Raw genomic sequence first — 23539 nt, 5'->3', positions numbered from 1 at the left:
ATCGAGCGCTTAATGTATTGACAAATTGTTATCAATACATTAAATCAATAATTATCGCAATTAAAAATCTGGAGAATAATAAAACGATAAAGGAAACTTTTGATTAATTTACTAACTTAATGAATTTTGAAAAATATCTTTAGCATTAAGGCTGCTTACCATCTACTTACTAACCGCACTAACAATCTTCTTCTTTTCTCTCTTTGCTTCCAGGCTTTGTACTCACCCGCTAATTCCTCGAAGAATCCACTACTAACACAAAAATGCATCTCTGATTAAATCGCGCTTCAATCATCAACTAGTCGTCGCCAGCGACTGGTTATCGTCCACCGATCGTAAGCGCGGTCGTCCCGGAACGATCATGCGAATCCCCGAAAATGCGCAGGACCAGCAGCAACGGTCTCAAGCTCGACCTGACGGAGAACACGCCAGCAGGTAGCTCGTTGTCGCGGCTGCCGAATCTGGTCGAGCATGCGGAGACCTGCCAGGCGCTGTCCGGAACCGGTGAGAATTTGAGCAGCAAGTTGCCTAACGTGGTCGAGGGCTCGATGGACTATGGTAGCGAGCGTAGGTCCTCCCGTTACCTGGAGTACCAAGAGATCAAGTCCTATCAAGATCCCCAATCGTCTGCTTCGGCGGCGCCGGCCTATCACGAGGGAGCCTATCACGATCAGTCGAGGGGATACCGAAATTACGATCGAAAGACGGGCATCGGCTTCGATCGGGAGAACCTCGAAAGGCAGTTCGACAACAGAATCTATCCGGAGGACGGGCTGAGATACGCCGATCCTCGCGTGGATCAGCGAACTTATCAGGAGTCGGATCTGGACGCGCCTTACGATCGAAACGACGCGCAGAAGCTCAGCAGGGCTTATCCGGAGTTGTCGGACTCGAGCAGACGATACTCGCGCGATCTGACCGATTATGAGTACGCGTCGCGTTACGCCGAGGAAACACTAAAGCTGGAGCCTAAGAAGGATCATCATCATCACCATCATCCGGGCAAGATCTACGAGCCGGCTGCCTCCAAGGGCTATGAGTCAGGCGTGAAGACTCACGATTCTGCTTACGATCTCGGTAATTGCTCTGGACAGCAAGAACCACCAGCCAGACAATATGAGAGTAAATATCACTCGGTCAGCAAGATGTATGGCACTTTGCCCAGGTACGAGAGCACCAAGTCCTATGAGCCGACGTATGAGTCCAGGCCTACCTACGAGTCCAAGTACGACGAACAGACGTACGAGGGCGGCAGCAAGGGCGGTTATGATTCCAAGTATGGGTTAACGACCTCGAAGAGCTACGAGAGATCCAAGTACGAGAGTACCACGTCGTCCAGATATCAGGATAAGTCTTACGATCAGACCCTGAAGATCGGCGAACTAGGTTCGTCCTCGTCCGGTGCATACACCAGAAAGCATCAGGATCAGGAAGAGACCGGTGCGGAGAAGATGAACGGTTACAGAAAGAGTAATTTCGAGGCCTACGGGGTCTACTCGGATCCTGAGGACGATCACGGCTTTTTGGCGGATAAAAAAGCACCTCAGTACACTTACAAAGGCGTCGTGGTGAATGTTAGCGGTGAATCCGCGGTAGTCGATCAGAAACGGTCTAAAGATAGCAGGCAAACCGAGGTAATCAGAAGTCCTTGGTGCAGGCCGACCATCCTGCTGCTCCTGCTGGTGCTCTTGGTCGTCATCTTTGTTTTCGTCGCTGGAATATTACTGTATTTCAATTGTGAGTTCAACAAATTTCTATTTTTTAAAAAGTTTTATCTCTCATGTTTAATTTTCGCGAAATGAAAATTTTTTTTAGCTTTCTGCTTGAATGAAAATAATTGATAAATATTTTTCACAGAAATATATTTTAGCGTAAAATGTTTTATAGATTTTTTTTGTAACAGTAATTTTTTATAACTTTGTTTTTATATATTGAATGTTGCATGCATTAAAAAATTTATCGAGATATTTGTATTAATGTAAATTCAAAGTTGCTTTTTTTATTAAGCATTTAATATTTTATATCATATTTTATTTCATATTACGTTCATAAAATTTGTATTTATATCATAATTTATTACGGGGAAAATATATAAAATATATAATTATATGTAAAATATATAATATTTTACGATTTTACATATTTACAAATCTGCTGCATTAATTCTTTCAATTTAGTAGTATTATTATTTTAAATAAATATTAATAATGTATTAAATGTTTTTATGTCAAACTATCTATAATGTGTCGAACGATAGTCGTATTCGTTAATTCAATTAAAATTAATTCCTCGACAATGATTAATTAAAGGCAACGCTCGATAACGAACCATGATAAAACACAAACATTGAACATTTAAGACGAAGCGTCACTGTTAATAAATGTCTTGCGTTATTTCTTTTTTCGCTCACCGCCTGCTAATAAGACGTGCCATTCGTCCTTATATAGGATGCCCTAGATACCGTGCGTTTCTTCTCAACTACAAATTTCTAAACAAACACGTGAACAATTTTCCCTCTTCAAGAATTAAATGAGAAAATTCTATACATGTACGTGTGTGTATTTGTCTCTTATTTCTTTTAAATATCTCAAATTTTTATTAAAGTTTGCTCGAAATTAAAAAAATATAATGTGTCATCTTCTCGAATTTTATTTTTTCAAAATTTGTTTATCTTTTGCATTGTATAAATATTGCAACATTTTCTCCATTTAATTTCTTTTAATTAATTATTGAAAGAAAGTGCGCAACTCAAAGTACTACCCCACCTTCGGGAAAGATTGATTTATCTCTTTCGGGACATCCTATATTGCACTGTGCGCATTTTATTGTCGCGTTACGGCGCTCGTGAGCCGACTCGCCGATAACGGCGGGCGTTTTAGTTAATGAGCATCCGATACCAATTATTTACGAGCGTCCGCGCGTTCGCCATAGTAATGGCATAGTAATGCAAGGATAGACGACGACTATAACGATGCCGCCGACGACGACGACGACGGGGACGGTGACGGTGACACGTGCCGACGATACGTTAAGCCCGGAACGGTTACTGTCTCTGCACCAGTTTTATGTGTCGAATTTGACATGCCGAGCACGTAGGGACTTGCCACTAGCGAAACTGTTCAGTCGGAATTACAATGCGACCGGTGGATGGAGGGCGGACCAGTGGGTTTAAAGAAAATAGGTGGAAAAGAATGACGGACCCCACGCCGGACGGGCCAATCTGTTTTCGCTTCATGTACGATCGTGTTTGTTGAGGACGAATGGCAACAGAAAGGAACGCAAAATCATTTTATTGGGAAGGCAATCTCATGTGATATATTATAAAGGAAGAGTGGAGTCACACAGATTCGTCTTATAAGTTTTGATGTTTGTAATAATAATAGATTAGGCGGTGAATGTTGAGACAACCTTAAAAAACTTTATACAACAAATTTTATTAGATATCTATTTTTACCGTCAAGGAAGGCGGTATAAATAAATAAATAATGATTAAATAATAAAATAAATAAATAATAATAAATAAATAATTATATTAATAAATAATAATGCATTATTGCGCGTAAATAAAGAAAGACAAATCAAGTATATTCTATTTAGCTTATCATACGTAACGCGAGATTATATATATATATATCGATTCGCGCTTGGCAGATTATTTTTAAAAGTCGTTAATGGATTTTGTTAAATAATTTTTAAAAGAAAATGTATAGAATGTAGCGAGCGTGGATATAAGCGCGTAACAGACAGTTGGGTAACAGACATTTTTAAGTGGAAATGTCTACGAAGTTAAATAAATAATGATTAAATAATAAAATAAATAAATAATAATAAATAAATAATAATTAAATAATGATGAATTATTGCCCATAAATAAAGAAAAACAAATGATATAGCAAATATATTCTATTTAGCTTGTCATACATAACGTGGGATTATACATATACTCGTATATATCGATTCACGCTTGGAAGATTATTTTTAAAAGTCGCTAATGGATCTTGTTAAATAATTTTTGAAAGAAAATGTATAGAATGTAACGAGCGTGAATATAAGCGCGTAACAGACAGTTGGGTAACAGACATTTTTAGGTGGAAATGTCTACGAAGTGAAATAAAAATAGGATATTCCGCACTGCATGAAATATTGCGATAAATATACCACCGTGAAAACGTGTGCAAAAGTACTTTTCTACTTACGCGGTTATAAACACAGTTAAGCCCTATATCAAAACCTTTCCTCACAGATAAGCTTGTTACAGGATAACGCATGAAATCTCTGCCATGGCAGTCCACTGTCTCATAATTTGCATAGATGATTTATTTTCAATTATTTTAGTGAGTTATAAATTTCAGTGAATTACAAAACGAATATTTTTTAAGTTAAAATTTTGCAGGACGATATATATGCCACCTTTAACGATGTAAAAACGCAAAAAATAAGTTAATGTTGAAATAGTGATGCATTTACATATTACGTTTCATTTATATGAAAATGATGCTAATAGAAAAAAAATATTTCCTTCTCGTACGATATAAATGTTTGATTGATATTTCGTTAAAAAATATTGCAAGAATAATTTTATGTAAATTGGATACGTAAACTTAATTAATCATATCTTTTTAAGTATAAACCTATTTATGTAGAAAAAGTTGGTATGCGTTTAATATGACAGAATTGCATGCTATCCTTGCTAATGAACTTCAAAATAACTTCATTGTAAAATATATCCTCCGTTCATCCTCTTCGCAATCCGCGGCTCACGAGTTGGATATATGAGGAAAGATCCGTCAATGATGCATATTTAACGCTAAAGAAGCATATCTCTTTTTCATTTGTGATTATAATTTATTCATTTTTTACATGTATATATATATATTATATATATATTAAAAACAAAAAGAACAAACACGACTATACAATAAAATGAAAGAAGGACAAATTTGCTTATATCTTACATAAAATCAATTTCCAACAAACCTAATAAAACGAAAAATAATAATTTTTTCCCCGAAAATTTGATTAATTTTTACACTTTTTAAATAATTTATTAAATAATAAAATTTCCCTAAGTTATATCATAAGCAAAATTAAGAATAACAACATGTTTATTAAAACCTTTACCTTAATTTATATTGTAATATAAAATGCCATGTAAAGATTTAAAAAATTCAAGTCTCATTCTTCAACAGCTTATGCAATATATTCGTATAGATTTCACATTAAATGACTTGAGTCTTCTCTGTGAATCATACCGATAATCTCTTCGCCTCTTTGAACATTTTTCTCTTCATATTCGCCTCTGTTTTCCTGTGGCGTTTATGACACACCGTAACGTGTTTAGAAGCTTCCATCGCGCCTGCGAAGAATATAAACCGTCTCATTGCGATCGAGCGGATTCAGTCGTCTGGGAAAAACGGGCATGCTTTTCGTGCACGCTCCGATCGTATTTACAATCGCACCGGAGAGCAGTCAGACCGTATTTACAATCGAGCGGAAAAGCAGTCCGTGCATTATTACCGAGAAAGTAAAACTAAACTGCGTTTCTCGCCGCACTCCGTTCTGGGCAGGATATTCGATATAGATACTCCATTTTTGCTCGGTTTATAGAATATTGCCGTCTGAAAATAGCCATCCTTGTATTTTACGTTAATAGACTTTTACGCTCGTGGCGTCTTTTCGTTCTCCGCGTTTCTTCAAAGATCCATTAGCGAATTTGGAAGCCATTTTTTTAATGGACACAGCTTCTATTATTTATAATATTTCATATCTCGCGTCATCTCGTTATTATTTCTGATATTTTGGGTAATATATATGAGAATATATAGGATAAGATAATAAAATTTGTTAAAAATGTAGTACACTTAAATTCGCTGAGTAAGTGACAGGCGTGATCTAAAGCTGGCTCAAGAGAGGTGAATATGAACGAATTCTCTTTTGCAAATCACCGTGACTTGGCGCCGCGTAAGCCACTTTTTCCTGCCGATGTCTACTTTCCTGAGCGACAGCGACAGGATCGATCTACGATGGCACGACAATAGCGTCCACCGGTGCTTGGATCGAAGAATCGTCGGGGTGCACGGTTACACGGGGGATGTCTGTCCACACCGCCCGAATATCGCCATCGAAAATTCCTCCCGTCAAATTCTTTGAACGGTTTCAAGTCACACTTTCCCCGTTATTTGATGAAAATTCAACAGGCGATACATGACGTGTCGCGACATTTCCGTATCGAAACTCGAGATCTAGAGAACAATCAAACTTGAAAAGCGTTTGTTCGAGTTACAGAATAACTTTGAGACTATATCTGAAGCTAATTTAAGGATGTTTTGTATGTACAATGCTAGCAAAAAGTAGCTGAAAATCAATACTGACGAATATATCCACTTTTAGTGTATTTTGAGTAAGAAATTGTATGGAATATTACAATTTAATCTTAGTTACAGTGCAGAGATGTATTTTTTAATATTTATTGCGTTTTTACTGAAATATTCCGAATTTTGTTAATCGAAATGATTCACTTTTGGCAGAGAATTTCACCTTGTGACAGATACATGGCTAACTTTATTGAATTATATTTAATATCTTTTTAACCAGTTAGTACTTGTATAATATTATTTGACCAAATATTCCTCTGTATCTAAACTTTTGCACATTTTAAACAAATTCTGAATATTATTTCCATGTGTTTTCGTCATTTGAATCGACGTGATTATACGTTTTCCAAGAACATTATACGTTTATTATACGTTTATTATACGTTTTACAAGAACACATGTTAATTCGGTGCAAATTAAAATCTTTATAACTTGTGAACGCTTTAGTGAATCGATTAAAAAATTGAAGATTCTAAACATATGTAAGGACATTCTGTTACATTTTCATTAAATTCTCAATATTTTGAAAATAGGTACAAAACATCCTTAAAATATTCTCTGCGATTAAATGTCAATTTTAATTGTCGTCAATTAAAAATTCATCGTAATCTAAAAGAAATCGAAATTCCATCATTACATATCGTGTGTGCGATACACCCGGTAGCGACTGAGAATATCCTGTACAGGATACCAAGTCGGTTCCCTTCCTCGGTATATTCCGAACGACTGCGTTTGGCAGCGGTCGACCGAGGCGTTCGAGCGATTCGGTTTATTTTCGGGTCAAGTTTTCGCCCAGCCGCTTCGCAATCAGCCTCCGCATTGTCCCGTGGACAATACATTCACCACGACGGAATCCCGGCGCGCGTAGGAATCCCGGATGCTATCGTCCTCCCGCGCCCGGTTTGTCGAACGTCATGTTTTCGCCGGAATTTTCGGAAATTCGATTTGGATGCCGGCGCAGCCGGCGTTCGCCGTTTGTAATGCTCCGTCCGTAACGGCTCCAATTTCATTGCGCTCCCATTGTACCTGGGCGAACCGTGAGGCAAATTGTCGCGAAGGGACAAAGTCGTATAACGAGGTGGAATTAAGTAACTCTGCGAACAGGAGTGCCTTTAATTTTTCATCGAAAACGTCGATCTCGGAATCCTCGGAACCCACAGTCTGCGCGTTTCGCGATGGGACACCCTATACAGGCAGCATACAGTGCAATGGCTTTGGCGCAGAATCAGGCTTCAGTATGTAAGGCACGTGTCCGCATCTGCCTTTATGAGAGCTTTCCGCGATTCCACCATTTCGTCCTCATTCTGGAGCAAGCTTGCCGCACGCGGTTGCGGGGGCGGGTTGCTCGGGGTTTCGGGATTAAGGGCGTCGCCGATCATATTAAGGCCGGAGATATCTCGCCCGCTCCTTATCCGCCGTCGTACGATCCCCATATAAACCCAGGGTTTGTTCCACATAAATTACAGACACTGTCGGCTTCTGGATATACCGGCATTGCACACGCGCGCGCGCGTGAATGTTGATGTAAATATCGCGGGGTCGTCAACCTGCCTCCGAGATCCTTCCTCGGAATAGGATAAAGCGGAATATTCCGTTAAGATATCCCGAATACATAATGTAGAATCTAGTGTCGATCATGATTTTGAATCGATCGAGTCAAATCTTCGGATCGTCTACCATGGAGATTCCATCGTCTTCGCTTTTCGAATTTTCTTCCTTTTCCGATCGCGCCCATTTTCCACAAGCTGCATCCGCAAATTTGAATTGTACGAAACATGTGTAAGATTAACAAATGTTATCGCGGACAAGCAACCGCATAATTCGACGCGGCGGGATAAATCCGGTATCCTTACAAGCGAAATGTTTAACTCCGAGTTAAGCGACGTGCTCTCGTTTCTTATCGCGTGCGCTTCAGGGCGCGCGAATCAGATAATATTGCAGTACTTGCAACTCACTCCTCAACATTGTTAAACTCGATACATACTTCTCGGCCGCGCGTATAAACCAACCCTCTCCCTCCTCCGTGTTCCATCCGAGATAATCGCGTTACATGACACGTTACATTCTGCATGCAACTGCGCACGAATGTAAAGTTTCGAGATTCTACGCGGTGCAGGGCTTCTGCAGTTATTTGATCCGTTACGCGGAAGATAGTCAGTTCGCGAATACATCGGCCATACCTTCTCGCTTGCAGCGAACGATGATCCATCGAATGCCTAAACGCTCTCGCAATCCCCATCCATTTTCGTTCTCGACATTTTCGAATCTCGCGACAAGCAAAATGATATTGATTGCCATTGCGTTCGCGAAGGGAATGGGAAGAGCGAGAGAGAGACAATTGAATCTACGGATAATAGATAAATGGCGAGCCAAGTCACTTTGTAGCATCCCGAACAAGCTTTTTCCAACATGAATTCGACTAAAATTATTACGTCAATATTCTATATCAATATTTGCCACACAAGAGTAAAGAAAGGAAAGAGAAAGAAGGTTTTATAGTTACGCGCACGCGGTACGCTTGATATTGGAAAAGAAAATATCAGTGTTTCGATATGTATACGGGATTTAATAATAAATACAAAAATATCACATTTTAACGAAAATTCTTGTAACGTCGAAATAATAAACCGATGAACTATTATTTTAGAAATATGCGAGAGAAAGAGAAAACGGGATGATATTAATAATTAATAAGTAACGCAATAACAAAATTGGTTATTTGAAAAAAATTCTCTTTGCATCCCGATGCATATTTTATCGCGCCTTTGAAATGACGCTTGTAAAATTGGCGAAATTGCGCGTTGCGGCTGTAAAATTTGTTAGGTTGCACGTGATAACCGTTGGAAATTACGAGGCGAAACTTGCACCCTTTTAACTGATACAAACCAAATTCACCGGCGAGATAAATTCTCAGGCTGTAAAAGCGCTGCGAGCACAACGGGAGTTCGTATGCCGAGGATTTACTATTCTGTAAAGAGCCGGCGTGTTTGTTTCATGCGATTTCAAATTACATTATTACGAGAATTGGAGAGAGAGAGAGATAGAGAAGAGAAACGAGAAAATGTCGTCCATGAGAGAACGTAGCAAAATATTATAGAAAGTACAGTATTATACGCATCGTACTCGTCATGATGAAACATCTTGCTTCATGTGCCGCACTTAATTAGAGAAACTTTCAAGATAACAAATTTTGTACGAACTATCTATGGATTTTGCCGAAGAGACAATAAATAGGAGAAATTTTATTTGTAATTTTATTTCTTCATAATTTTACTAGATTAATAATTTAATTATTATATGAATATTTTCTCTTTCTCTCCCTATCATAAATAATTTAATAGGCAGCAAAATTAACTAGCAAAACTTATAATTGTAATAAGGAGAAATGTTATCTCAATATCTAGTTTTATTATGTAAAATAAGACGATCGTTAAATTACGAATACACAAATGAATTTCCGAACGGTTACCGCTTTCGCGATAACGGCGATGTCGCACCGAGTATTCGGAGGTTTCTGGCGAGAATCCTCGGCTTCACCGACGGTGCGCATTCAAATCTGAGCCCGAAAACTTTCACGGGAAAGAAACTAATCGAAGTATCAAGTTGATTTAAGCACGGGGGCACTCGGAGCCGAAGAGCTCCGGCTTCGTGGCAAGTTCGATCTCTCTCTCTCTCTCCCTCCCTCCCTCCCTCCCTCTCTCTTCTCTCTTTCTCTATCCGTCGTAAATTCGTCCAATCCTTTTGAGTTCGCCTCGAATTAACTCCAACGGGAGATTGTCGAACGAGCAACTTTGCGAGTCACTCCCGGAAATCCGGGCACCGGCACAATGGCGCGCTTCCGCATTTCCGGCGATTCATTTTCACGCGGGTAAGGAAAGTCTCTCCTACTCCTTCCCTTTCCGCTCTCCTCGCTCGCGGCGACTCCGAGATTTCCGAGGACGAAGATGAACAGTGCAGCGTCGACCGATGTCGAGGGCGGGAAGGTCGCGCCAATCGCGAGCGATTGGGATTGTTCGCGAGTTACCGAGAACTGCAGTCAAGATTAATGTTAACTTCGCCGTCGAGTTAATAAGTCCGGCACCTATAAATTCCACCAGTTCCCACCGTCTCTCTCTCTCTCTCTCTCTCTCTTTTTCCCCGTGTTTCTTTCCACGATGTTCCCTTTGTGTGCGCGAGGGTGTCTCTTTCTCTCTTTCTATCTTTTCCTCCTTTCAGCCATGGTCCTTGCTACCGGCGCTCCATTACGGACATTTCCTCTCATCCCACGCTTTCACGCCGCCCTGAACCTTCCTCAAGCTTCCTGAAACTCGAAAACTTTCGCGGTGAGAAAAAGCTTCACGTATCAGCGGCCCTCGGCAAGAAGCCTCCGTCGTCCTTTCCAGGATCGTTCTCTGCAGGAATCCGCGCGCTTCTTGTCGCGATTACTTACGTCAAATAGTTTTCCTATTATGGTCTTCTCGCGTCGGCATTTACTCGCTGTGTTGTATTTTATTTGCGTCAAAAGGACCGAACGGGGATGTCACAAAATAGCTAATAATAGGATTATGTCACTCGTGCAATCCGACTTTATAATTCGAAACATTTATTCGAGAGAAAATGATATAACATTGTAAACGAAACACGTAAATCAACTCATAAATGAATAAATTTATTAAACCCGAGATGAGAGATTTACTGAAAGACAGTCAAGGTATATTTGTAAAATGATTTTTTACCACGAAGAAAACACAATTGTGAGGTGTACATTTTCTCGAGAGTTACGGATCTGTTGAATGAATCTTATACAACGGGACAAGTTCTTATAAAACAAATGCGCGACAAGGGAAGAGGAAATTTAATTTCATCGCGAGAGAGCTGGCCGCTGGCGGAAGCCGCGTACGCGATCCGGCACGATCAGCTTTCACGGTTCCGACGAGCGGAAAGAGTGTGGAAGCCGGTCGCTAAGGACGCGGCGCTCCTTGGGAAAGCCTTGTCGAGAGAGCTGACGTTTAATTTAATAAAACCGTCGCGGCCTTTCTTTGCTTTTCCCTCTCTCTCTCGCGCGCGATCTCACCAAGGGGATGGGGACGGGGGTGGAAGGAGGGTGAAAGGAGGGTGGGAAAGGGCAGTTTCCGCGCCATTTCCCGGCAGCGAGACCCGGTCGTCGACATCCCACGGGGAGGGACTACCGTGTAAAATTCCTTCGGAAAAACTGCGCGCACCCGGACCGGGGTGCACCTTGTTAAGAACGTCAAACTTACGGTCGAGAGTTCGCCGGAACTTTTTAATTTCCACCCACGTTGATTGACGTTCGCTTTTACGCGCGTTTTCGCGTCTCTTCGGTTGTCGTCGAGCGATATGAAGGAGTGCTCGATCTTTGCGAGATGATGCTATCTGTCGGTTCATTCTCAGTGTACTATATAGACGTATCGAATGTCAATTAATTTCCTATAATTTCTCTAGTGAGTTACTTCTATTGAAACGTCTTGTTATTGTATATTGGAAAAGTAGAGCTTAAGCGCACGAGTTAATTTTGTACAATTGACATGGATTGTCATTATTTTTATTAATATATTAGTACTATAAAAATTGTTCCAGGTTGCAAATTTTAAGACAGCGCAATTAAAGCGAGGTAACAATCTCTCCTTTTTTTCTTTGTGAAATATACATGTGACTTCAAACTATATCTATTCATTGGATCCATTTGTATTAGATTCAATTTATTTATATATAATCTTTTTCTTTTATTAATTTTTCAAATACATTATCCTAACCTATAAATACTATCGTATTTGTAAATAATAAAATTCGCATTTTTATATACATATATCAAATAGCCGCAGATTAACTAACACTACAGTTAAGTCTGCCCTTAATTATTGTTAATATTATTCGTGCTGAATATATTCCAGCTGTCCCTGGTCTCCGCCCAGCCTCTAATGATTATAATTTTGCAGCGAAAATCAGGCGTGGCCCAAAGAATTTATTCTTAATACTGACGTACGATTATGCGACCATTAAGTTTCAGATACCTGCCGCTTGTCCCCGATAGATGTAGATTGATCGCTGGATCGCGTGACATTAATTCATTATTGCAACAAAAATTTGCGACCGCTCGAATGAAGACGGTGCTATCGAATAACGTCGAAAGAAATTAATGTTGTATGCCGGTCTATATTTTTTCTTTCGCGCCGTAAATTACGTTCTTACATTAATATTCCGCCTGCAAGCGGTGCAAAAATGTTTTCTACTTAACGCCGGATTCTTACAGCTTGATATATCGTCGCTCGTTTTATCGCTCGATTTTTCTCGTTGTGTAATTATCCGTTAACCCATTTCACGGTGCCTTAAATCCCACTTTGTCCTCACCATCTAAGAACAATCCTCGTCGTACTTTTCGCCCGATAAATTTGAGAATTCAAGTTATCGATTTTAATGTAAAGTTTCTGTTCTGACTAAATTCTGATTAAATTATTGCAAATACCTAAAGAAATTCATTCCATGTTATTTGTCACACGATGTATAATTTTGTATAATAAAGATAATTGTCTTGAAGGATGATAATTTGTCTTTTGATAGATTTGGAGAGATTTCTGAATTGAAAATCTATCGAGTTAGAAAATTGTAGCGACAGTTTTTATTATTATAATATCCATGATTATTATAATTGTCGAAACGTCAAATTTTATGTTATAACATTATATAAATTTTGTAAAATAAAGATAATTGTCTTGAAGGATGATAATTTGTCTTTTGATAGATTTGGAAAGATTTCTGAATAGAAAACCTATCGAGTTAGGAAATTGTAGCGACAGTTTATTATTATAATATCCATGATTTTATTATAACTATCGAAACGTCAAATTTTATGCAATAACATTATATAAATTTTTTCGACCTCACTTAAACTATTCCATTCATTTGATGATATGATTGTGCGAGTTGACAGCTAATTTAAAAGAATTAACGATTTGCCAATAATAATATAATAATAGCTTGAAAAATATATATATTACTTATATATTTAAATTTGCCTTACAATTTATTTTACAAATATTCAATAATTCGGACAACAGTATGTCATTGCTCTTCCTCTGATTATAAGATTTACTCTGGGTCAACCGGCGTTTTAGTTATTAAGCAGTAATACACTAATAACGTCATCGTCAATTATCATCATATCCGACAAGACTAATTGTTGACGGCTTAATGGAATTTCCGAGTAGACTGCAATCACGGGACCAAATTCGCGCCCTTCGTTCCCCTTTTACGGCAAGTCTTGCATTATTGCTGGATCATTATTTCATTGATTTGTTACGAGATTGTCCGGTCGAACGAAAAGGCATTTTTATACTCGAAAGAGAAAAAGAAAGTTTCGATATTAGTATGTTGAGCCATTTTATATATACAAGATTGCTTGATAATGGAATTTATTTTTAAAAACTTTCGACAGATAAAGGAAAGTTCAGAGACAGATTATTGTTAATATTATTCGTGCTGAATATATTATATATATATATTTCAGTTGTCCTTGGTCTCCGCCCAATCTCTAATGATAATTTTGCAGTGAAAATCAGGCATGGCCCAAAGAATTCATTAATAATGTAAATGTAAATGTAAATGTTCTTAATAATGTAAATATAATGATGTACGATTACGCGACCGATTAAGTTTCAGATATCTGCCGCTTGAGAGGAATGAATTGTTTGATAAAAGAAATAAGATGCAAGAAAAATGATAAGAAATGCAGCTACTCATTTCATGGTATAATCAATTAATACTTGCAATTATCTCATTAATTCGTTCTGCAGGCATATATGTACATCTCCATTACTCTTATTTGTCGATTAAAGAGAAAGGTAGTTCAGTCACGACTTGGCTTCTCCGCAATTCATCAAAAGGTATCGTGTAATCCGGCGTGTAATCCGGCCCAGTCGGCAGCGTTATCACGTGTCGACTATTGTCGGGCATCGTTTCCGCACTTTGACCCAGTTTGTTGCGCTTTATATCACTTAACGCATAGCGTTTCGCGCGCGTAGTTCTTCGCCGAAGACGAAGAATCGACACGTAACGGCATAAGTATATCGCGCACGTGGGCGCAGTTAGAAGAGACGTGTGAGCGCCGAGGGGAAACTTTCTTCATTTTTCGCCCGGGCTCGATCTCGCCCGGAGACGCCCCGGGAGAAGTTTTTCCCTCTGAAATATCGCGGAAATCAATCGCCGGCGCGAGTGGCCGCGATCGCAGTGCTATTTTCCGCACTTTTCCCGACACCCGGGAACAAAGTAATGGGTCAGTTTAGCCGAGTCGCGTCAAGCGCGCTCTACTCGGTGCAGCAACTCGAAAATGGCTTTTGATCTTGTCGGAAGAGACGTTTCTTGTTTTAATCTTGTCACCATTCTTTCTCGCCTTTTATATATAATATATAATATTATGCTATATCTAATTAAAAGTGTCTGCTTTTTATATTGAGTGACGTTTCATTCATTTTGGCGATAAACAGACTCGCAATCCACGCGATATTGAGTGCAAATAGTTCGATAGATTCGAGGAATATACAAATACGCGATAGATCCTTAGGAGTAGATGCTATCAAAGCCGATTAGACTTACTCTCCATCGACCTCATGTACAGAGCCTGTTGACTCTTGGAGAGATCTTTCCTTCGAAATCACTCACGTGTTACACGATACTCCTAGCATCCTCTCACAACTTGAGATCTCAAAATTGTATAATAATACTAACTCGGTCTTCCCTCGATACTCTGCAAATGCGCAATAGATATCTATCGACAGTATCGAGTATCCTCGATCACGATTTTGATCGGGCTGATCAAGGCGGCAACATGCTTATCGAATTGATCAGCCAATTGTAATACAATCGATTGGAGACGCATAGCGGATGTCGATCTATCTCATCCTCGTAACTAGAACGCAGGAACGTTACTGACACGTCTACTGATGGGATCGATTCCACATAGACATAAATGATCTCTCTCGATCCAGATGCAAATTTGCCTCCTCTGCTCAAAGTTCCGGGCAGCTAATTCTACAAATGTTTGCGATTAAATAGCTTCAGCTCCGAGTATACATGTTTAGCAATCCTATTGAAAAGAATACAAAATTTGGAGAAATGTTAGTAGGAAAAAAATTTAATAAGTCAAACATTAAAACAAATTTAAAAACGAAAATCCACATCGCGATACAGATAAATGTCATGTAAATAAACGAAAATATTTTTGCCCGTATACGTGGAATGCAATTTACATTTACGTCGCGCGACGCTCTACAATTTTTATGGAGTGGCATGCATTTTACCGGTACACGCGATATATAAAGAGATACTCTTGTTTACGGAAAATAAAGTGCACTTACAAAAAATACGATGTGTCCTTATCGCAAAAGTGTTCCTAAAGAGAGAAGGAGGAAAAGAGAGAGGAGTAAACATCCCCTTGTATTGTTTATCCTCGTACATCGTAGATAAGACGGGGATGTATGTCTGATATATTTTTTCATAGCGGCCGCAACTTGTCGATTTTTTTTTGTGAAATGCGATAAGATGCAGATACATGTAAATTGCCCTACAAGAACAACCGTTGTACAATATATATTATACGATATATGGTTCAATTTTAATAAGCGCAAATTTTGTTCTTCGATTAATAAAACCTAATTCATCTCTCACTATTATCAAATTCTTATATATTCTAATCTTTTTTCTGACAAAAATGTTTGAAAAAATGGTACAGCAAGTGAATACAATTTCGTACAATACATTTCAGTATATGATAAATGAATTAATAAGCTCAAGTTTTTTCTTCAATGAATAACGTCTAATTAATCTTGATAATATGATCGTAATTCCATTTTATGATTCAATTTATTCGAGTAATCACATCTCTCGTTATTATAATAATTCTTATATATTCTAATATTTTTCTCTTGCGACAAAAATTGAAAAAATGATGCAAGTGGATACAATTTTACGCTTCGTTTCTAGTTTATTAGAGTTCTTATTCCATGTAATATTTTCTCCGGAATGCCCTAGCAACTTCATCTACTCAAGCATACAGCGTTCCATGTGCGCGTTTCGCTCCCGGATGAGGAAACAGAAGATCGAGAGTACTTCGCCATCATTTCCGATGAGAACTCACGACCCTCTCTCGCTGTCGAATGCAAAAGGACGACTGAAGAATGGCATCTGCGTGCGCCACGCGTGAAATTCCGTCGCGGGAAAATAGCCCCGACGTACGAGACGAATTATGTTTATGAATCGCGATAAAGTGCGCGAATTACGGGCGGCGCACTTTAAAAACCTGTTCAATCGTTCTAAAATTCATAAAATTATGCGTACACATCGAATATTTATGCACATTTAAATTTAACCGCGTACAATGCCGCTATTTATCGTGAATTTATCGCGCGCGTTAAGGTCTACCGTTTTTCTCATTTTTCCCTGCTAAATATTTCGTTTTTCGTTTCGCCTTCTATCTTGTATAATAGAATATTCTGCAACGTAAAGCCGAAAGTTATCGCTGAAATTAAAATGTATCATTAAGAGAGCGTTGTTTTTTCACGCATACATTTGACAAAAGTACGATTCTTTAATTCGCTCGCGCATAATACGCGTATTATGCGGTATCGTTTTTTCTACACTCAAAAAAATTTCGTTGATATAGGTAGATTTCTAGGTGTCGCGACAAAAATTTGCCTCCATATTTTTGTATTTGCTGGAACATTGTTTGTATCATGTAAAATTTATAGCAGTAAATTCTAATAATAGCCCTCTGGCAAGTTTCCAAAAAGGTCCCATTGCCAAATATTAATCACTGCATTGGATAAATATGAGTTTTCATACAGTTAGAATAATATTTGCGAAAGTCCTTTTTTTGTGTCTCACAAACCAAACTTTATAACACACACACACACACACACAAGTATATATGATTAGCTTTAACATGGATGAAGACGCCACAGAAGGACTTTCTTTCTAAATTTAACTAATCCTTCCTAAAGTTCAGATTTAAATTTTATCTCTGTCTCTCTTTCTTTCTCATTTAGATTGATTAATTGCAAAAAATATGCGATCTCACAATATTTGCTTATTATTTATTTATCTTAATTAATTTTTTACAAGACTATTTTTTAAATGTACACTTTTTTGAAGTGTGATAACTTCTTTGTAGATTGTACCACGTCCTACTTTGCTCTCTCTAGCTCTCTCGCTATCCCACGTCGCACCCGTTTCTCCGAGAACAATGCGTATTCCGTCGAATGTGCATAAAATCGATTATACAATCTTCCGGACACGGTGCGCCTTCCGTTTGTACAAAGTTTCGTGCGCAAATCCACGTAACCTGGCCATTTAACAGGTTTATTCAACCATGTTTGTTTCCTCTTGTCTCGATGGTTATCCACCACTGAATCGATATCCGGCAGGACTTCGGTGTCCCATTGATATATCTATCTTGCACGGAGAAACTCTCGAATGTCACGCGACTAGGCGTACTAAATCCATTAAAATGCAAAGGACGCTTGTACACGACGTGATATAAATTCGAAAAATATACATAATAAATTTGAAAAATATGATATAATCATAAAATAATAATTCGAAAAATAATAATGTAATCGTAATCGATTATAGCGATAATATCTTGGATAATACACTTGATTATTATACCTCATAAGAATTAAGTAAATCTTGAAATAAATAACGTGTAAATGGTAGCCCGTGTTTATATAAATTAATATAAAATTTACGATATATCTCACGTAATATCTCACGGATAATAAACGCAAAAATCACGTACGATCAGCAGTTATTTCATAGAAATAGTGAGAATCTCAGTTTATAGAATGGACAATCATCGAATCTAGATGCTTGATCGGAGAACCAAGGCTCTTGTACGCCAAGCATCTTATGCATATTGCACTCGGTTCTTACGTATGCACGCATGCACTCACGTACGGATATACATTTCACGAGTCTCAATCGCCTTGTGCATTATCCTATGCGAACGGCGACATGTGTTTCCGTGTGCGTCAAACTCTGCGGCATCGTATCTCGGAAAGGGGGAATATCGGCGAAATATCGGCGTACACAAATTCTCATAGAGTCGACCTGCATACATATCGATGGTTTGACAGCCTCGACTCCAGCCTGGCTCCAACGACACATACACATATACATACTTATAGGGACATGTGCAATCTCTTGAGCGACATCCTGGACGATGCGGTGGACGATGCACTCGCTTTCTTCCGAATGTCCAATTTGAAGATTTATGAGACGCCCCACTCGTGCTCTTAACATACTACTATCACGTTTCGATATGTTGTATATATAAGTTGGTTTGCGACGAGCATCTTTTTTTCTCTCTCGTTTGTAATAGACTGTCCGATGTATCTTGATTATTCTCGTAATGCTATTGAAATTTGTTAAATCGATTTAAATTTTATCGTAATTTATTTTATATTGTCTCCAAATTATTCATTTATTCATGCATATCGATAAAAAGTAACGGAAAATTATTTAAAAATATTAGCGTGACGCAAAGCCTCCTTTTAAATTGCATGTATTTATGATTTAAACTACATATAATTGAATTTATTGTTATATCTGCGTTGTAAATTCCATAATTAATGCGCGATTTAAACTACAGAGGAAAAAATTCACTGCACGTGCGTGCGAATTTGTCGAAGAATAAACGATTGAAAAACTTTACGTGGAGGATTATTATATTTTTCTCCTTTTACGATATATATACATTTGTTCGCCGTTTGCGAAATTTGGTTTAGAGATGATAACAGTGGAGATTCATATTTCGCTTCAAAAAATTTCTTACCTTCTTCCATTTCGATGACACGTATGCAATATTTCATTGATTTCTCAGTGATAGACGTTTGCCAATTTATTCTCCACGCATTCCCTCGAAACTCAGATGAAAATTTGCAATTATTTTCGACATCAGATAGATTCGCATGGAACCTCTTCAAAAGGGAATTTTTTTTTAAGGGTGCTCTGAAAAGGATAATTAAAAGTTTCACGAGGAGCTTCGGGGAACGAATGAAACGCAACAGGATATCCGAATTTTCCTGCCATTCGTTTTTCATCATTATGCTTTGGCGCGCTATAGCATTCTCTTTTTTATCTGCTGTATAAAAAAAAATTATTTGATTTAATTTGCTTTAATTTGTCAAAATAAAATGTGAAAAATGAGAGATGATTTAAATATAATAAAAATGGAACAAAATGGAGAAAATGCAATATAGATGTATAGCGTCAAATTCCATTCGTTTTATCATATCGTTTTCTAAGCAAAAATAGATAGCGTGATACTTGTCAATAGACACATGCATAGAATATTCAAACAACGATATGCCATATCCTCCGTCAAGCAAGTATAGTTTTAAGAAATTGGTATCATGCGCTTTCTTCAAACACAGCGTACATTCATATTTTGTCTCGTGAGACTCGTTATGCGACAAGATCCACGTTCCGGACAACTAGTAAGAATGGGCACTAATTAAGGTGGACTTTAATTAAATTAAAATTCTTAATTAAATTGCATCAGTTAAACACAATAAATCTTATCGCGACGTAAGCGCTAATATAAATTACTTAATTCCACGTAGGACGTAGCAGTCTCTTTCGCAGCTTGTGCACAATGCAAATTATATCATTGTAATTAGTTTGCATTTTAAACGGACAAAGCAGGAGATTTCTGCCAGCTTGATGACGAAAATTGTATCGCACGAATATTATTTTATAAATTTATCCCACCAGTAATATATATACCATTTTCACTGATTCGACTCACGTTTGAATTGCTTTGGAACGTGCAGAATGCCTTACGCCCTTATCGCATTATTTTCTAATAATAGGTTAGCAAACTTGCAATTTGTGCAGAAAGTAGATCGTTTAATTATGAATATAATGTCCGTAATTAGGAATTTTAATAGACCAAGAGGGTAACGAAATTTAGCATTTATTTTGGATTAATTACAAGATTAATTATTACAATGGATTAGTAGATTTTGTAGAAATTAGAATCGTAAAATTTAATGAAAAAATAATGCGGCAGATGCGACATGCTAAATGTTACATTCCTAAAATTGAAATGAAATTTTCATGTCGTAATTATAGTGATGATATAAAAAAAAGAAAAGCCTTGTAAGAGTAATTAACATACTGCGTATTTACTAATCTTGTACTAATATTAATCCTTTTCTTTCTTTTCAGACATGTCCTACACGCCGCGTCATCCCACTATCCAGGGTAAGTATTTTCTGATATAATATACATGTAGCATTAATGGTACGCCAATCTAAATCGGGGAAAGCCTCTCATCCGTTTGAAGCACAGCATATATATGGCACTTGTACAAACGTGCACTGCGGTAATATTGATTTTCCAAATAGACAGCAAGATCTACGTCAATTCCTCACAGCATTTCTGACAAAATTCATAACGCTTTTTGTTAATTCCGGTGTTAAACACAATTACGATATGTCACATTTAAATTCATGAAATATCCGCGCAAATTCACTCATCGCTATAAATTATTCACTTTTTTCGAAACTAACATATATTATATGTATAATATATATGTATTTGATTTATTATGTTATATAATCTTATAATTTATTTATTTATTAATATATAAATTTATATATGTATATTCCTTTTTGAAATATATATGTAAATTTTAATAATATATATTAAATATATTATACATTTAATTTGGAATTTGATTCGTATCGAAAATCGCCGATGAAAAGCACGTGAGAAAATGAAATCACAATTTTTATTCAATCGGTAAAATGCGTACAATTCGTACAAAATTCACCAATATATTCTCATACTTTTATATGAAAAGGGATCCTAGTGAAATTATAGATTTAGATAGCTCGTCACGCGACGTTTAGAGACGTGTTATTCCGAAGAATAACCCGATGGGAATGCGGGTCGAATGGTGCCTTTCAAAACGACCAGCGGCTCAATTACAACATGAAACGCGCGGCGGCCTCGCATACCGTGAAATCGGGTTATCGCCGCCAAAACGATCGCGATAACACGCGTGTTTCATGGTCCCGCAACGCGTCACGTATAGACGGTTTTCAAAGATATATATTTTTTCGCGCCTCTTAACGATGTTTAATACATCTCGTTATTCACAGTGCGTGTAATCTTGTCACGAGATTCGATTGTGAGAGAACGAGTATAAATTGATGAAATATGAAGAGAACAAGATTTTGGTAATTGAATACACTGAAAATTTTTGGATACTATTTTATTCCGTGTAATAAAAATGTTTAAACTGTAGAACGCGTCGAGAAAATTAAGTTGTAAAAAATATTTTATAAAAAATATTTTTACATTAATTAAAATCTCTCGTGATGCATCTAGATTTTTAATAGATATCGATTCCCTTGAAATTTTCACCATATTCGTTTTGCTTACAGAGCATTATGAATATCATCCGCGAAATGAGACTAATAGATTTCTTCCTCTTCCATCTCCTTTTCCTTTCGTACGCGACGTACGCGATTTGTACGCAAAATATAAATACACGAACAACCCTTGGCGTAAAAGTATAACACACTGAAAAATTCCCCGCGGCGATGTACACAGATATTGACACAGTCTATTTGATATATTTCCGAGTTCATCACCTCCTCGCCTTATTTTTCGCAATCACTGGCGAAATAATCCCGAGCAAACGCAATATCTGTTAAGCGTCGTTCTTTAAACATGTCGCCCATCATACTCGAGGATATCCAGTTCACAATTATTTATATTCCAATATATTTCTATGTTTATCTTTCTTTTTTTTAACTTACTCCGGAATCGCTCTCAATTCTCATTACCGTAGTTACTCTTGTTACCATGCATCTATTCTCGTTATCGTATCTGCTCTCGTTACCGTAGGTTACTCTCGTTAACGTGATCTAATGACATCTACACGATATGTGTGATCCCTTTCTCGTATTTTTTTATCAATTCAGAGTTTCCGAATATTCGTGTATATCGTGCATCATAATCTTTTGTAGAATCTTATCACGTGGAAGGTATGCATAAAGACACTAAAAAAATATTTAATTGATTGTTCAAATCGCACTGAGTTTTATTTGATTCCTCTTTTAGCGGGGTTCTTAATTTTCCGGTACGTCTCTATATAATTAATTCTTAAATTAAATTTCAAATGTAAAGCGAGACTTATCGTTATGAAAGATCAATTTTCATTTTTTAATTACATTCTTCATTCATTAGATATTAATATAGCTTCTCAATGTTTTCGATATTTAAAATATTTATTAATATCTAGAATATCAAGAAATTTATAGGAAAAATACGAAGAGATAACTAAAAGATACGAAAAGACAAATAAAATAAGAACAATATTTTTCTTTATTTGTTTGATGGAAATTTCTATATCAATATCTATATTATATATCTGATATTCGATCCCGACAAATTATAGACAGGTATATGTATTCTATGTATATTAGCTCTTGTATATTATTCATGTTTCTCATACTCGCATAAAGTTGTACATGCACAGATCTCTACTGATGTCTGTAAGATAGCTTCATATAGCTATATAAAACTCGAAATTGGCTACCTGCTACGTGATGATTGATTGTACAATTTATAATGTACATTCATATATGTGTACTCGGTCAATATTACTACTGAAATTGCTTGCAACTTGCAATCCTGTTCGATAATCACGTTCATTATTGCGTTTACAATTGATAAAAATTTAATTGAAATAAAATCCATTAGAAATTTGTGAACAAATATGACTTGAAAAGCGAAAAACAATTTCTTAAAAAAAAATTTACTTTTTTATTTTTCAAATATTTTGATATGTCAAATATCTTGGTGTGTATGCATGTGTGTAGGAGTCAATAGATTTATATTCAATTATATTTTTCACACACACACACACACAATTATTGTTAAACAATTTTCCTTTGAAGAGCGTTTCTACGCGAAATACCCTGTTTATTAGCTCAAGAATTAGCACTACATTAGTACCAAATTTTCTCATCATATTCATTCAATAATGATATGATTACTAGAGCGATTAATTTGCTCAAATGTATTTAATAGCTATTTCGCGGACTCCACATATTCGTTAGCATATTGAAAACGCGCAACAGACTGCACGTCAGGGGAAA

The 23539-nt window shown here is 37.2% G+C and overlaps 1 protein-coding gene across 5 annotated transcripts in view; it reads left to right on the top strand.

Moving 5' to 3' along the window:
• Positions 1–217: 217 nt before the first annotated feature.
• Positions 218–23539, top strand: part of LOC105251943 (agrin) — a 253590-nt gene continuing 230268 nt past the window's right edge. For 4 of the 5 annotated variants that reach the window (XM_025412917.1, XM_025412921.1, XM_025412919.1 and 1 more), the window contains exons 1-2: positions 218–1737; positions 20595–20630. In XM_025412917.1, coding sequence (XP_025268702.1) covers positions 378–1737; positions 20595–20630 — 1396 coding nt within the window. In that variant the 5' untranslated portion in view covers positions 218–377. The remainder of the gene's footprint in view (positions 1738–20594; positions 20631–23539) is intronic. The other variant, XM_020027746.2, reaches the window with a different exon arrangement.

The sequence above is a fragment of the Camponotus floridanus genome, unplaced genomic scaffold (genome assembly GCF_003227725.1).
Source record: "Camponotus floridanus strain SB8 unplaced genomic scaffold, Cflo_v7.5 scaffold59, whole genome shotgun sequence".
NCBI lineage: Eukaryota > Metazoa > Arthropoda > Insecta > Hymenoptera > Formicidae > Camponotus > Camponotus floridanus.
Note: the sequence above shows the minus strand (reverse complement) of the source record. Positions and strands in the feature narration are given on the sequence as shown.